The 17551-nt window shown below is 42.1% G+C and overlaps 1 protein-coding gene across 8 annotated transcripts in view; it reads left to right on the forward strand.

The window, feature by feature from the left end:
• Cdk8 (cyclin-dependent kinase 8) overlaps window positions 1–17551 on the forward strand; it is a 72080-nt gene that overhangs the window by 33803 nt on the left and 20726 nt on the right. For 6 of the 8 annotated variants that reach the window (XM_006504836.4, XM_006504840.4, XM_030254515.1 and 3 more), the window contains exons 3-4: window positions 3618–3728; window positions 6998–7138. In XM_006504836.4, coding sequence (XP_006504899.1) covers window positions 3618–3728; window positions 6998–7138 — 252 coding nt within the window. The remainder of the gene's footprint in view (window positions 1–3617; window positions 3729–6997; window positions 7139–17551) is intronic. The other 2 variants (XM_006504838.4, XM_006504839.4) reach the window with 2 other exon arrangements.

The raw sequence follows: 17551 nt of genomic DNA on the forward strand, positions 1-17551 counted from the left end.
CTAAGTACATGACCACATTGTTTTCCTTGGCTAAATTGATTGCACTAATTTCCTAGAGATTGCTTACATTGCTGATATAGCCTGTGTTTGCTTTGCTTATACGTTGGTGGGTTCGACTGGCACATACATCATTAAGGATTTTTACACCTCGTTGCTGTCAGGCTATGAATCTGAGATTGCTATAACTTTACTTATACATTAAAACCTTTATTTTTCATCCTGTATTTTCTGATATTAGCACGTAAGTGATATTTTTCCTTAAGCATTTAGTAGAATTCACCCACCAGTGTATTTCCCTAATAGAGTTCTTTAGATAGTAAGCTTTTGTTTGCTATATTTCTTATAACTTGTGCATTTTGGCTAAGTTGTTGAGTTTATTAGTGAACACTGTTGGCCTGTCCCCTGCCGCTTCTCCCCAGTGCTGCTCCCCTGCTGCTGTGGACTCCAGCTGGAGTTAGCTTCCTCCCCTCCTCCTCTCGCCTCTTCGCCTCTTCTCACAGACTTTGCTTAAGGCTTTGCTTAGGACTGTGTTAGAGGAGGTGCACACTGAAGTACTTATTGGTGAAGTGGTATGGTATCTGGAATTTGATTCAAAATAAGTCAAGAGATAGAGAGAGGAATGAACTTGAATGCACATACAGTACAATGACTGAGTGACAGGGTGAACGCAGGGAGACTATGGAGCAAAAGTATGGAAGGAAAGGATTCCATCTTTGCTCGCCCTGACTCCCGCTTTCCCTTAACCTTTCAGTACCTCTCTGACACCTCTTGTTATCACCTTGCACACACTCAGTTTGGTCCTTTAATAATATTTATTACAAATAAAAATCTTAGGATTCCTGTTGATTATTGTGATCTATTGCCACCCCTATGCAGGATAGACTGTGACACACAACAGCATGGCCTAGATTTTGTGCAGTCATTCTTCAGGAAGCATTTATAAAAGGGGAGGAGAGAACATTGGTGGTGGTGTGTGTGTGTGGGGGGGGGGGGGGTGTCTTCAAATCCAGGACATCACAACGCTCTCATTTTGCTGTTTGTCACATTCCTCTCCAAAATTTCCTGTGGACTGGAATCCCTTTAGTTTAGAGTTCTGGCCAACTGTGCAGTGGATATCAGCTGCCCACAGTATTCCAGAGAGCATCTGAGAGATGATGTAGGTCCATGGCTGGTCTGTTTTCACAACACGTCTCCAACTTCAGCATCTGTTTTCATCTCTTTCTAAGAGATTGGAAAAGATTGAAGTTGAAGAAAGATTCTTCAGTTTAGTTATTTTTTGGAAATAATTTTGCCATAATTAAGGTTCAGTTTAACTATCACCATACTTAAGGTATACATTAAGAACTTGTTTTTGCTTTTAGGAATTGTTAATATTAGAATACAGTGTCAGAGTTGGGAAGATGGTTTAGCTGTAAAATACTTACCTCCCAGTCATGAAGACTTTTGTTTAGCTCTTAGGATCCAAGTAGAAATGGCTGCTGGTGTAGTAGCTGGGCAAGCTTGGAAAGACAAGAGGCTCCCTGGGGCTTGTCAGCTGTCCAGCCTAGCGTAGTGAGCAGCAAGCCAGTCTCAAAAGGAGGTGAGGGCTTGGCGCATGCCTTTAATCCCAGCACTCAGGAGGCAGAGGCAGGCGAATTTCTGAGTTCAAGGCCAGCCTGGTCTACAAAGTGAGTTCCAGGACAGCCAGGGCTACACAGAAAAACCCTGTCTCGAAAAACCAAAAAAAAAAAAAAAAAAAAAAAAAGGGGCGGGGGGAGGGGGAGGGAGGTATACCCGAGGATGACCCTACACACACACACACACACACACACACTCCATAAATTTATATTTCTTTAAGAAAACTGTCATTTTGAAATATAAGTAGTTTTCTGCCTGGTTTCTTCATTTCTGAGTGGCATATTGACATTGGCATATGTTTTTAAATATTATTATTTTTTGTACAAGTTTAAATTAAGTATGACAATTGTGGTAAATTAGGTTTATGGTGAATAATATATTTGAAGTAGATGTATATTCATAAAAATTTAAAAATTTCTCCCATTGGTAAAATTGGAAAAACAAGTGGTTTCTGTGAATAAAGTTGGTATGGTTGCGTTTATATCTGTTGTTTTGTGACGATTAACCAGTTCTTTAAAAATGAAAAGAAAGTTCTATTAAAGCCCAGTTTAATTCCTGGGATGCATCTGTCCCCAGTGACCAGCTCTGGCAATACAAGCGTGCACTGCTACATCTGTCTTAATAAATGTGGTTTTAGTGATGAGGTTTTTAACTGAGAATGGCTTTATCAGAATGTAAATCTGTCGTGGACTGAGGAATGTCTCAGTATACAGTGGAATTCTCTTACCTATAAAAAAGGAAAAAACCAAAACCAAAACCCCACTACATGCTGCAACGTGAGTGGACCTTGAAGATAGTACTGAGTGAGCGAGCCAGACATAAAAGGATAACTGTGAGGCTGGGTAGATAAAGAGCTTTCAAGGTCCCGTTTGATCCCTAGAACCTACAAAAAAGCTAGGCATGGTTGGACATGCTGATGCTTATAATCCCAGTACAGAGGAGGTAGGAGTGGTGATTCCTGGGGCTCAACAGCCAGCCTGGCCTATGTGGTAAATTCCAGGCCAATGAGAGATCCTGTCTCAGGAACGGAGAGAGGGAGGGAGGGGAGGAGAGGAGAGGGCAGGGGAGGGGAGGGGAGGGCTCAGTGGTTAAGTACTTGGCTGCTCCTCTAGAGGACCTGAGTTTGATCACCAGCACCCAGAACCAGTGATTTATAATTCCAGCTCTAGAGGATCTGGCTCCCGCTTCTCATACATGTAGCAGATGCACATGCGTACACATAAAACTCAATCAGTCACATGGGTGGCACCACAGGAGTTGTCCTTCTCCTACCAGCGCCTCAGTACTGGGATTACATGTACATGCCTGCCTGTCAACACACATGAGGAGGATGAGGTGTTATGAGAACTCTCCAATGCTAGGTGTCTACCACAGAACATCTTAGGGGTAGGTAGAAGATTTACCTAGAGCTAGGTCAGAAAACGATAGCATTTTCTATTTGAAATGTTGAAAAAAATTGAAATAATAGTGGTGGTTCTACAACATTTATATTTAATGCCACCAATTTAGATTTAAAAGTGGCTAAAATTGTAATTTTGATAGAAAGTTAAAACCAAGTCAAGCAGCAAATGACAGATTTACTGTTACCCCCTTTTCAGTGTCTTTTTCCCTGCCGGTTTTTCTGTCATGAAGCACCTGTGTAGCAATCACACTGCATGGTGTTTATTGAATGCTTAATATCAGCAAGCACTGCCTTGCATTGCCTTTACGTTGTAGCTGGTCTGGGTGGCTGGGTAACGTCCGAGATGGAGCCCTGCAGTGTCGCCCGGGCTAGCTGTGGATTCCTGGCATCAAGTAATGCCTGCTTGAGCATTCACAGTCTCAGGCCTTTGTTCACTTCCAAGCAGCCAGGTAGAAATGCCTGCCATGCTGGCAGCAGGCCGTGGCATATCCTTGTATACATGTATGTGCTACCACACCTAATTTGATGTATGTATGTTTGTTTTTTTTTAAGTATTACTTTTGTGTTAAATTTTGAATGGATCTCCTTTGTTTTGTAGTTACTCCGAGAGCTTAAGCACCCAAACGTCATCTCCCTTCTGAAGGTGTTTCTGTCTCATGCTGATCGGAAAGTATGGCTTCTCTTTGACTATGCTGAGCATGACCTCTGGGTAAGGTGGACTGCTGGTAGACAGGCTGCTGTTCTCAGTCAGGCTTGAGAGGGACTAAACAGTTAGCTTCCACTGCACTAGGAGTCACCTTACAGAGTAACAGTCCGTGTACTGCCAACCTGGAGGCTTTTGCTTTGTCCAGTGGGTTGAGTTAACTTACTAAAATGCTAGGCAGTAGAAGTGTTTGAGAGTTTTGATTTTCCAGATATGGGGGCACTTAACTTGCATCTATTTAATGAGACATCTTAGAGACTGACCTCGAGTCTGAACTTGAAACTCACTTGTGTTTTAATTTCATATTTACCTTACACATACAGCCTGAAGGAAATTTCATACAGTGTTTATGTAAAACAAAGTTTCATTGTGTAGAATCATGTTATCTTTCACAAAGTTCTGAAATTTGAAGCATTTTGGGTTTTCAGGCTAGAGAGACTGCCAGTATTTCTTTTTGATCCTGGTGTTTTGACCTTTGTAACAGATGGTAAAGAAGTAAGAGGACTATGAACAACAGTGGAACATTGTTTCCTAATAGAGTTTTCATTTGGAAAGGAGACGGTTTCTGCTATGAGGCTTTAAAAGGACATCCTCTCCTTTGCTCTGTAGTGTGAAGGAATTTAAAATGAAGTAGTACTTCTGGGGTGAGCATGCTATAAGAGGATTGCCAGCTTCTATCACTGTCCCTGCCTTGTGCTGGGATGGTAGGACGCTCTCCTAATCATTCTAAAGCAGCTACAAGCTGGGTAGCTAAGAGTGGGAGACTTAGCAATCGTTTCTTAGTTATTCGCATCTGGTATTTCATGTCATAGATTTCATTTTCCTTGGTGAGAATGCCTTACGATTTGACTTCTGTGCTCTTGCACAGAAAAAAACAATCAGTGCTGATGAGAGCCACACCACAGAATGAGATCAGAGTACATGTAGACTGTAGTATCCCTTGTGCGTTTGTTTTTACGTTTGTCTGCCCTATGACATTTATACATACAGAGCCAAATTGTATGCTTGAAGCTTTCTCAAATGAGGGGTTACAGTTTACTGGTTTAGCCAGTATTGTAAAAGGCTCATACTGCATTGATAAGAACGTAAGTGCATCTTGTCTTAAGTAGACACAGTAAAAGCATCTGCCTCCCTATCACCTGTGTGCATGCACCTGACCTTGATGAAACTCAGTGGGTCTCACACACAGTACAGGGCATGACAGCAGGACATGGACCTGTTATAGTCAGAGTGACTTCCAACAGGCTAGGGAATAATATTTAATTTTACATATAAGCTATGTTACATATAAGTAATTTATAATTCTATCATTTTACTAATTTAACTGAAGGCAAATGAATATTTATAACATTACTTCAAAAACAGGACAGTTCAGTTCCCTAAAACTTACAACTTTTTTTCCTTTTAAGTGGAATATTATATGTGGGTTGGCTCTCATAAGGCAGCAAAAGTTATACTTAAGAGTTGTCTTGAAAATCACTTGCACTGCTGAAATTTATAGCCTGTGTACTGTGTATTTGATTTGTAACCATGCAATATAAAGAATATGCAGGTGAAAAATTCCCACCCTACAAGGAGTTACCTATTTATTTTTAGTTTTTTTTTTTTTTTTTTTTTGGTTTTTCAACAGGATTTCTCTGTGTAGCCCTGGCTGTCCTGGAACTCACTTTGTAGACCAGGCTGGCCTCCAACTCAGAAATCCGCCTGCCTCTGCCTCCCAAGTTCTGGGATTAAAGGCGTGCACCACCACACCCGGCTTAATTTGTCCTTTTTTTTTTTTTTTTTTTTAAAGATTTATTTATTCATCATATGTAAGTACATTGTAGCTGTCTTCAGACACTCCAGAAGAGGGAGTCAGATCTCGTTACGGATGGTTGTGAGCCACCATGTGGTTGCTGGGATTTGAACTCTGGACCTTCGGAAGAGCAGTCGGGTGCTCTTACCCACTGAGCCATCTCACCAGCCCCTATTTTTAGTTTTAAAATACTTGTTTTTAGAAAAATCACTATAATATTTAAAGTTTGACCTGAAGAACTACCTTCAATTATCTTACCTCCTCTCCTTGGTTTTTACTCTGGGAAGCTTGAAGCTTTTAGTTGTTTAATGCACTCTTTGAACCTACGCTTGTTACATTCAGAGAGCTGGTGGATTTTCTTCTTCCTGACAGACTGGATCGTTATCACATTTTACGATAGGCGATACATATTCTAAATTATTAAATAATACTGAGACAAAAGACTGGCAAGAAACGTAAGGTATCTGAATACAGACAAGCGTGCATCAGTGAGTGCGTTTGTCTTCTCACTGCAGACATTTGCTGCGTTTTCCCCTTGGGGAATTCAGCTCCTTGTTCACAGCTCACTAGTTTTCCTTTTCTGAGGCTAGTCTGTAGAACATGAGGTCGAAGGTCAAACGTTAATCAGAATGGGGAGCGGCACATTTCTACTCTCGGTTTGTCTATTGGTTTTTGTTTGGTTTTTTTAACCACAAGAATTGCTTAATCATGAAGGCCTCTGTGTAGCCGTGCTGGAGATGGGTGTGTTGATGTCAGAGGCATAGCTGCCCTGAGGTTTTCCTGGAGTGGAAGGGTGTTCCACAGAAAACAAAGAAGCTCATCGAGAGCCTGAGACATTAGAAGGAAGAAGCCACTTTGTGCACATCTATTTGTGAAGTATTTAATTTATAAAGTTGTACTTTATTCCTTTCTGGTGGTCTAGCCATGTGTACAGAGAAAGCTTTTCAGGGTACCAGGCAGGCTCTTCCCTTATCTGAATTCTTGATGCTTCTAACTGCATCCATACCCAGTTTGGACTGTCTACTTGGTCTCCTTTCTTCAGTTTCTGTCTGTTGGGTGGGTTTCCCTGGAACCTATCCCTGAGTGTTCCTTATAACCTGTGGGTATAAAATTGCTACCACACCTGTGCTGTGTTGGCCCATCAGAATTTTGTTTTCCCCCCTTTTATTGAATCTTATGAGAATGGTTCTGTTCTTGAAAATTTCTGCCAGGTTAAACAGATCTGTAGTACTCCAGATGTAATTAACGTTAATTATATTCTGAAATGAGGAGCACCTTAGTTCCTGCTCCCTCTGCCTTTCATTTTCTGAGATGCCATCACATCCCTTAAAAATGGAGCCTTACTCCCGGTTCTTAGAATGCGCTTCCTGTGCATGTTGCTCATGCTATGCTGTGGTATTGTCACACTGCCTTTTCTGTTAAGATAATATTCAAATTGCCTTTCTCTCTTTGTAAAGCTTCTTACGGTATTTTCTTTCAGCATATAATTAAGTTTCACAGAGCTTCGAAAGCCAACAAGAAGCCAGTTCAGTTACCTCGGGGAATGGTGAAGTCACTGTTGTACCAGATCCTAGATGGGATTCACTATCTTCATGCCAACTGGGTGTTGCACAGGGATTTGGTGAGTGGAGCCACAGCTGGGTTCAACCAGGAAATGTGTTGATAGTGGGCACTTTTCCTGTTGTCTGTAGAAAATTGAGCCACAGGCAAGTAGGCCTGCAGGTCTTGGGGTGGTGTGGTGTGTGGGTGTGCCCCAGTCTCCTGGGTGGACTGTCCTTGTGCCATTGATAGGATACGCCCTGATGTGAGAGTGGCAGTCAGCTAGCTCCTCTATTGCTTCCTTCCCTGTTAGCTTAGACAGTGATATTTACTGGACCTACTTCTGGCTGTTTCCACGGAACGAGATGGCCAGGGCTCCCCGGGAAGCCTTGGGTACCCGCTGTCTCCATTATTCCTTGCAGTGGAGTTGCAGTCTAGCTTTTGAACGGGAGCTGAAAGTCAGATCCTCGTGTGTGCAGCAGGGCTCTGCTCACTGAACTGATCTCCAGCCCTTGTTTGCTAAAAAGAAAAAAAAAAACCTAATACATTATTATTCATTAATCTTCATAGGCTTAAATTACTTGATTGCTTTCTTTTTGCATAAGTAAATTGTGCTTTTTTAGTTCTTTTCTTTGTAAAGGTTTGGTAACTGAAGTCAGCCTCAGAGCAGCACAGGGCAGGAGTTGCATCTCTGACCGCATGTGTACGTAGGAAGCACAGGGCTGCTGTGCTGTGCTTCATTCAGTCTCTGGTCTTAGATGAGTGATTCCAGCCAGCTTCAGCCTTTCTACACCCTGAAGTAGTCCTGTCAAGAACATTGAACAGGGGCCATTTTGTCCTGGCTTTGTCATACCTACAGAGCCTTTAAGACCAGGAACAAAGAGATTCCTTGAGTCCTTTTCCTTATGCAAACTTAATAGAATTGAAACATCGTGCTTATAAACAGAGGGTTTACAGAACAAAAATAAGATTCAGGTTTGTTTTTGGTTTGGTTTGGTTTTTTGTTTTTATGAAGTTGAAGATAATTCCAGACCCCAGAAGTAGTCTATTTAATAAAAATATTTCTGTTTTTCCTGTCTGATTTGTACTACCATCTTTCCTCATACTTGTAAGAGAGTGACAGCCCCAGTGGAGGGAAGGTCGTTATTCTCATAGAACCAGTTACACTAGAAGAGCTCTACATTTTGTTTAGTTTTGCTTTTTTAAATAATTCTCTTCACTTAAAAAAAAATCCTTGTTTATTCAGCAAATTCAGACTGGCTTTCTTAGTAAGTGTTTTAAGTTTTTCACGTGACTATTTACAATAGTATGGACTGAAAACAGTAACTAGAGGTTCAGTTTCCCCTCTCTTTCGGTGAAGCTCTTATGAGATGTGGAAACACTCTGTGACTTGGGCTCTTTCAGAAGGTTCTGGTAGGACCATCTTAAGGAAGGAAGGGTTTAGGAGGCCAGAGCACGTTAACACAAGCAACAAAAAGCCCATTGTCTGTAGACACCGTCCAAACAATAATGACAAATACCAAAAGTTAATGGTGTCATTGCATACTAGCAATGCTGAGCCGCATTAGTGTAGCCTTCTAGAATGAGGCACTGTGATACATCACACTACTGGGCTAGTCATGTATCTGGAATGGTCTTCATTTGGCAGCACCTCCTTTTGTGGCTTCCTTACTTGGAGTGAGATGTCTCTGATGTTCTCTGTTGGATGAGTCAGTGCTGTTTTTAAGCAGCCATCCATCCTGTGTCTTAGCATGGCATGGCCTTCAGATTGGTCCCTCCTCAGGCGCCAACCTCTCAAACCTTGCTGTCTGATGAAAGACTCCATTTTAAAGTGTAAGCCCTTGTTGTCAGCTGAAAGTTACATTTTGGATTTAATTTGAGTTCTATAATTTTTCAAAGTACCTGCATATGATGCTGATTTGTGTGGTAATAAGATATTTAAGATATTTACGTACTCTCAGACTGTTGAGAAGCCACCCAGCTTTTCACTTCACATTCTCAAGCCTTACATGCAGATGAAGCACTTACAGTCTCTGAGGCTTTGGAGAGAGGCTGATAAATGGTGCTGTGATGCCCAAAACACTGTGTAGATTCCGAATGCCAGGATTTTGACCAATTGGTGGGATGTCTGCCTTGCCACAGCAAACCACATGGTAAGGTGGATAACTGATACACACACCCTGAAAACACCCTTTAAATAATAGCCAAGGACTTACTGAACTTTCTGTGAATTAAAGCAGGATTATTAATACTAGAATTACTGGTTTGAACATGTCTGTGATCCCAGCACCCAAAAGGCAGAGGCAGGAGGATCATAATTTTGAAGCTATCCTGGCCATATTTGCTCCCAAAAACAAGAGTAGAAACTCTTTTGCTGGGATGATAGATGTAAATACTGAGCTAATACTCCTGTTTGGTAAGTGAAGATTTATATTGTCAGCATTAATCATCACACAGCCAAGGATGGTAGCTCAGACTTGGTTTTGGTAGGAATTACAGAGTCATTCTTGTGGAGCCCGTGTGGGCAGTGTTTGGGCATTTGCAAGGGTGTGTTTTTGTTAGTTTCTTGTCGTAGTGTTGGGAGTTGAAGCCAGGACCTTGTACATGGCAGAGTGCTCTAATACTAAGCTACATGTCCACTCTGTGTGAGTGTTCCCAGGAAATGGTCGGAAGGAAGGAAGCATGGCTAGGATTTATTTTGTGAAGTAATTAATGAATCTAAACCAACCTTTTCATATTAGAACAGTAAAGTCCCCAGTCACAATGAAGTAGAGAGAAATTCAAACAAAGGTGCCTGAGCTTGTGCCCTGCCTTTTCCTATGCTGGTCTCCCCTCTCTTCTGCACCCCAGTTCTTGGCAGTGAGAATGTTTGTAGTAATTACAATCCTGGCTCTGCTGCTTCTGTCTTTGTTAGGCTTTTTCAGAGCAGCAGAACACATGGGGTGTCGATATAGGGATATGGAGAAAGCAGTTTATTTTAAGGACTTGGTTGATGCATTTTAGAAGCCTCGTTGTTCCAAATCTGCAGGCTATGCTACAAGCCAGGAAGATTTAGAATACAAATTGGACCTGGAAGCCCATCTGCTAGTCCATCCATTCTTGCTCACAGTCAGTCTCTTTCCTAGTAGAGCTTCATTTGATTAAATGAATTCTCACAGCAAGGAGGGATTGGCTTTGCAGCACTGTGGTGCAGTAGCTTGCATGATTAACTGACACAGAGAGATGTGTGTTGGCTTATAGTTTTGGAACTCCAGTTCATGACAGACGGGCCTTCCTGCTTTGGGCCCCTGATTGGGTGTTAGGTAGAAGTGATGGGGAATGAGAGAGAGAGGAAAGGAAGCAGAAGGGGATGAGCTGAGGCCGTGCTCCCTAACCCTTGAAGAGTGAGCTTCTAGTGTGCCATGACAAAGGTTTCACCCGCTGAAGGTTCTACCACCTCCCAGAAGTGGTCCCGAGTCTTTAGTACATAGACCTTTAATTTCACAACGGTAGCAGGAGAGGAGTCTGTTTTCCTCATGTTTGCTGATTTAAATTTTAATCTCATCTAAAAGTATATTCATAGAAACAATTAGAATAATGCTTGACTCACACACCTGGGCACTGTGGCCCAGCCAAGCTGAACTGTTAATCTTCCTAGATAAACGAATTCCCAGAGACATAAGTTCCTTCCATGTTTCTGTCTTGTTACCTGGTAATCTATAATCAGGAGTGTGGGGTCGAGATTTTCCATATCACCGACTGTGAAGAGGAGCTCGTGGGGACTTCTCTTGCAGATATCAGCAAGGATGTTTAACCCTTTGGTATTTCTGGTGGGAATGTCAAGTGATGTAACTAACTGTTGTGGGAACGAGAGGCAGCTACTCACACAGTTAAATATGGAGTTACCACGATGCAGCGATTCCACTTCTGCATATGTGCCCAGAGGAGCTCAAGGAGAGGTCAGGAGGGTCTGAACGCCTTAAAAACTGTGTGTGTGTCTGTGTATATATGTATGTATGTCTGTATCTCTGTGTGAGTCTGTGTATATGTGTGTGTGACTCTGTGTGTGTGTATGAGTATGTCTGTGTACATGTGTGTCTGTCTGTATCGTTGTGTGTGTGTGTGTGTGTGTGTGTGTGGTCTCTGTCTCTCTTTTGTCTCTCTGTGAAGGTACTCATAAAGGCTAGAGCTCAGCGTCTGTGTGTTCTGAGTTTGCAGCTGCTCACAGAGGCCAAAGCTCAGCCTCAGCTCTTCGTCAGGCCAGCCTCCACTTTGTGGACTAGCCCAGGGATCTGTCTGCGTCTACCTCGGAGCTGGAATTACTATACTAGTACATACCACCACCATACTTAACTTTTCATGTGGCTTCTGGATTTGAACTCATGTCCTTAGGACTAAGCTGTTTCCTCAACACTGAAAATTCTTATCTTTAGAACCATTATCCACAGTAGCAAAAAGGTAGCAGCAATATGAATGTGCATCGATGAATGTGCACATAAGAACAGTGTACCAGTACATACAGTGACTATTCCTCAGCCTTAAAGTGGACGAGAATTCTGATGTGTGTGTAATACTGGTGAGCCTTGAGGACCTTTGACAGATGGGATTAACAGGCGTATAGCAAACGTTTTCTTTAAACAGCTCTTTGGAAGAAAGAAGCTTTGTAATTGTTAGGTATAGTCTTTACTTGGAATTTTTTCCATATGACCTGTGGAAGTACATTAAGTAATTTAGATGAGTGCTCCCATTTTTGTAACAAAGTAGATTATCATCGATGTTTCTGAAAACAAGACCCGTGAGTGTGGGTTTCATGATGCTTCTTCTTGCTATTAGACACAAGAATTTGCTGGGACTCAGATTCCCTCCAGTGTAAAATGTCTTACCTACTATGATGTAGCAATGAGCGCCCAGACTTTTTTCTTCTGAGTTTTAGGCCTTTCTTACTACAAAAGAGAAATATAGTATTTATAGGCAAAACACCATAAAATAGTTTTTTTCTGAAGACGATTTAAAATTTTTCTGAATTACTCTGTTGGAAAGCCTATAAAAATATTCTCAGTTGTGCTATTAAAAAGGATTTCAAACAACAAAAACCACCCCAGGCATGGTGGAGTATGCCTTTAATCCCAGCACTCAGGAGGTAGAGACAAGTGGTGAGTTTGAGGTGAGCCTGGTCTACAAAGGGAGTCCAGGATAGCCCAGGCTATTATACAGAGAAACTCTGTCTAGAATAATAGCAAAACAAACAAACAAACAAAAAGGATAAAAAATAAACCACCCAGTCTAACTTTAGCAATTGTCAGACATTAGATTGTTATTATGGTCCAGATTTCCAAAAGGAAAGGAACCCTAATCTTGAAAGATTCACTGTAATTTTTAAAGTCTTCTCAGGCTAGGGTAAAGTGCCTGTCTTAAGGTACGAGGGGCTGAGCTCCTTCCCCTAGCACCCAAATAAGAAAGCCAGGAGTGTGGTGCATACCTGTAATCTCAGCCCTAAGGTAGTGGAGGCCATGGGTCAGTAGGTCTCTAGCCTGTTTAGTGAGTTCTGGGTCAATGAGAGATCCTGTCTTAAAAATTAAGGAGGATAGCACTCAAGAAAGGACAGCTGAGGTTGTCCTCTGGCCTGCACATGCACCCCACACAGTGTGCACCTACACCGACATGGGCATGTGCACACAAAGGAGCAACCAAAAGCAATGATAAATTGAGTTTTCTCACACCTGACCTAACATCATTACTGTTCTGAGTCTGTTTTAGATCTCAGTGCCACAGAAATCTTTGATTAGGTCTTTTTCAGTTTGTCTGTGAGAAATAGAGGGCAAAGGTGAGTGTTCCCACAGAAGCAAACTCAGGAAGCAGGCCATATCACACCATCCCTTTAATCTCCTCCTGTCGTTTACTTAATTTACTTTTGTAACTTTTTGTAATGTAAATGTTGTTTGAATCAACAAACAATATTTAATTGTTTTTTAAATTTAATAAACTAAAATGACCTCAAGTACAATTAGCTGCAGAATCAGTGTCTCAGAGTGGACTGCCAAAGGGATGGGACTGCTCTGTGGCCCAGTGTGTACGCTGGGCACAGTTATTGCGGCGTCCCTTTGCCCTGGGTGAACTCATGTGTAACTGGCCAGTGGGTTTTTATGCTGTCAGTGTGTGTGTACTCTGAGGATTTCTAACCTTGTCCTAAAGTAATTGGTATTTTAAGTTCTAAGCTCACAGTTTTGAATTTTCATTCTTTCTAAATTATAGATAAGCTTATAATTTAAGGTAATACCATTTAGTTAGCATGCATAAAATTTAACAAAGGTATAGGGGGATGTGGAAGATTAATTTGTCTTGATTCTGCCTAAATATCTCTTCATAGAAACATAATTTAAAATAAAGCCCTTTATTTTTTCCTCCAGCTTCACAGATGTGCACACCTTCAGGTTGAAAGGTATCTTGGTCTCTGGCCTGCTTGTTAACTCTTGGTGAGGCCTTTTGAGGGATTGCTCTACTATCTGCTTACACATCCCTGCTTGGCTGGTGTTTTCTCCTAAGATAGACACTGTTAGATGACAGTCATCTTTTTTTTTTTTTAAAGATTTATTTATTATTATATGTAAGTACACTGTAGCTGTCTTCAGACACACCAGAAGAGGGAGTCAGATCTTGTTACGGATGGTTGTGAGCCACCATGTGGTTGCTGGGATTTGAACTCTGGACCTTTGGAAGAGCAGTCGGGTGCTCTTACCCACTGAGCCATCTCACCAGCCCCGACAGTCATCTTTTAATTATAAAATACAGTTTACAGCACTTAAGACTTGCCTTTGACCTTTATAAATTGAATGCCAAAAAGAAGAGAAACACAAGACTGAAGAGATGGGTACAAGCCGGGGAGAGAGCCAGGATGTTAAAGGGGAGTTAAGGAAAACAGGAGAAGGATAATTAGGATGGCTTTTCTGTCCCCATAGGAAAAAAATCAAGCCCCAGTTGATTGAAGCTTGAGGTTTGTTTGGATCTTGGTTCACCTCTTAACCTTGTAGCCTTGGGAAGCACTAGCCACTCTCGGAGTTTGTGTTCATTTTATTTGCTGTGGTGCTAAGGGCTTGCACTTGGTAGACACAAGTCCTACCATCGAGCTTTATTCCCCACCCAACAAGCTGTGTTCTCTCTCTCTCTCTCTTTATTAAAGAGTTATTTAGTCACTTAATGTATGAGTACACTGTAGCTGTCCTTAGACACACACCTCTGAAGAGGGCATCAGATTTCGCTATGGATGGTTGTGAGCCACCATGTGGTTGCTAGGAATTGAACTCAGGACCTCTGGAAGAACAGTCAGTGCTCTTAACCACTGAGCCATCTCTCCAGCCAGCTGTATTTTTTTTTTTATCTGTAAAATGAGTCAGGCATGCTGGAGTGCGCACACACACCCACACACACACACACACACACACACACACACACACGCACGCACACACACACACACACACACACGCACACACAGACACTCAGACATGATGGTGAAGGTTCACAGGGAGCACGAGGACCTGGAGATGTGCTGTATGTGCAGTAACGAGAGGCAGTGTTCACAGCGAGGCATCTCCTGTTGGATGTACTGGCTTAGGAGGTGAGGCACACAGCAAAACAAGCAAGCAAACAGCAACGGAAAGCATTCCAGACTTAAACTGAGGTCATGTTCTTTTTATTAAAATGAGTTGTTAATGTTTTCAAGAGAAAGGTACTGTAGCTTCAGGCAGTTGTGCATTGTCAGTTCTCGTCATTGCCCACTGCACAGTGACGCTTGCTCTGTCTCCATATCTGTTCATAACATAGTTGTACTGGAAGATGCTGCCATGGTGTGAGAGTGTCTTAAGGCAGATTGGACATCTGGTTTCCATGAAGAGTATGCCCCTCAGAATGTCACCACAAAGTTCTGTGTCTTTCAAGGTGACCATAGGACTCTTTGAAAAAATATTTATCACAGATATGGTTCCATCTAGTACTGCTTGGAGGGAGGTCTTAGCTTTAGAACTAAATTCATAGATTCTACTACTGACACACAAGAAAGGAAGAAACTAGTTTTAGTGGAGACTAGGTTATCATCTTAAGATGCTATGAGTAATGAAGTAAAATTACCTATCAAATCTTTTGGAAGCTTTCTTAGTACTGACTAAGCAATAACATCAAAGATTTGACAAGACTAGTCAAAAACATAACTGTTCCCTCTCTCTATATATACATGCACAGCAGATACATCACGCACGTCCGAATCGAATCTGAAACCCTTTAAATGACTCTGCAGATGCACACCAATAGTCCCATTAGCCTGAGGACTCCCCTGAGCCCAGGAGTTCAAGGACAGCCTGGCAGCAGAGTGAGGCCCCTTGTCTTTTAAAAGAAAGTATTGTGAGAAAAACCAAAACAATGGTTAAGTGGGTTTTTAGCCCTAAGACTAGTTTCAGATTTTACACCAGGTAGAGAGTAAACTAGCAAAGAAACTTGTACTGATAGGGACTGAAGAGGTGTGGCTCAGTGGTTTAGAGCACTAACTGCTCTTGGAGATAGCTAGGGTTTGATTCTTAACACCCACATAGTGACTCAACCATCTATAACTCCAATTCCAGGAGGTCCAAGATCCTCTTCTGACTTCTGTGGGTAAAATACTCATTCATATGTATATATATAAACTAAATCTTAATTTTAAAAGTCAATTCTAGAAATTTGACTATGAACACATACCAGGCCAGACCTTGATATCTTTGTCAACTATTTAATTCCTAGCTGTCCTCAAACTCAGGCTCAAAATTTGATCAGTCCAATAAGTTTAGAATAAAAAGAAACTAGCAAACTAGCCAGGCACTTGAGAGTAAAGGCAGGTGGATCTCTTGAGTTCAAGGCTAACTTGGTCTACACAGTGAGTTCCATGACAGCTGGGGCTACATAGTGAGTGAGACCTTGTTTTTCTTTGTGTGTGTGTGTGTGTTTGTTTTGTTTTGTTTTGAAGAATGAAAAGAAGCTTAAGGTGAAGCCAGATTGGTTTTTCCCTTTGCTTGGTGCCAGGCTAGGCCAGTGCTCCCATCTGGTGGCTTTGAGGGTCTGCTGTGTGGGTAGGAAAATATTTTTAAGGAGAGAAGTCTTCCCATTTCATTTAAAATCACAGGAGACTAGTTGTGCTTGTGCTTGTGCCAGATAGAGGCGTGCGTGTTTAGGGTTGTTCAGATAGAGGCGTGCGTGTTTAGGGTTGTTCAGATAGAGGCGTGCGTGTTTAGGGTTGTTCAGATGGAGGCGTGCGTGTTTAGGGTTGTTCAGATAGAGGCGTGCGTGTTAGAGTTGTTCAGATAGAGGCGTGCGTGTTTAGGGTTGTTCAGATAGAGGCGTGCGTGTTTAGGGTTGTTCAGGAACTGTAGTGGAGATTGTGCTTTTGCACAATAGGGACATAATTGTTTAGAGTTGGCCAGGAGCATGCTCTACTTCATCAAACCAAAGAAGTTAATCTGCTTGTATCTTTAGAAAAACTAGTAGGATTTGTTGTGGGTAGAGAATAGTTGTGGTAGTAAAAGTTATAGCTTGAATTGTTTGCATTCAGAATGTTTTTGTTATTTCTGTCAGTGGGAAAAAGAAGGAAAATTTAATTTTATCAGATAGCACCCAGGAATAGTCCCTTGGGGCATGACACAGCAGTTAGAGTTAGAGAGCTCGTGGTCTACTGAAAGAACAGGGGAGGCACTGAGGAGTGGGCATGTGTGTGGTAGAAACTGTCTCACAGGTGTCAGCTGTACCAGTGTGTGTGTGCATATGTGTGTGTGCGTGTGCAAGTGTGGATAGGGAGATCGAGTGCACAAGCTCTCAAGGGAGGCCAATGGCAGGTGTCCTCACCTGTCATTCTCCATCTGTCCTTTGGGGCAGGGTCTCACTGCACCTGAGGCTTGTTCTTGGATAGTTAGGATAGAAGCCAGCCAACCCTAGCCACCCTCCTGTCTCTGCCCTCTTGAGTAGAGTTAAGGTATGTGAGACACGAAGCTTGCTTTGTGGTTGCCAGGCCAGTTGCTAAGCCCCAGCCTTCCTGCTCACAGGCCAGTTCTCTTAACTGCAGAGCTATCTCTCCAGCCATTGCAGGAATTCTAAGAGTTTTTGAGAAAATAATCCATGCTATATAAGGAATCTGAGGACAGTCCAGGACACCTGAGATTCTATTTAAAACCAGTAGCTACCACCTGGTTCTAATCACAGTTTGCATCATTTTGTGTTCCGTTTCTCCTAATTTTCACGTAGTATCTGTGCTACCATAGCAGATCCCAGGAACAGAGGTAACATAATCACATTTGTCTTTTAGAAAGACAACCCTAGCAGTGGTACAGAAGATGGTTTTGATGGGAAGAGATGCAAAATGGGGTTAAGGAAAAGACATGCATCCCGAGGCTTAGCACCATTTCCCTCACAGTCTGCACTCACTGCCCGACTCCACAGAGACCAATCTAATGTTGATTGATCACTGCAGTGCAGGAGAACAACAGTTCTACCCCTCTGGGCA

The sequence above is a fragment of the Mus musculus genome, chromosome 5 (assembly GCF_000001635.26).
Source record: "Mus musculus strain C57BL/6J chromosome 5, GRCm38.p6 C57BL/6J".
Classification (NCBI taxonomy): Eukaryota; Metazoa; Chordata; class Mammalia; order Rodentia; family Muridae; genus Mus; species Mus musculus.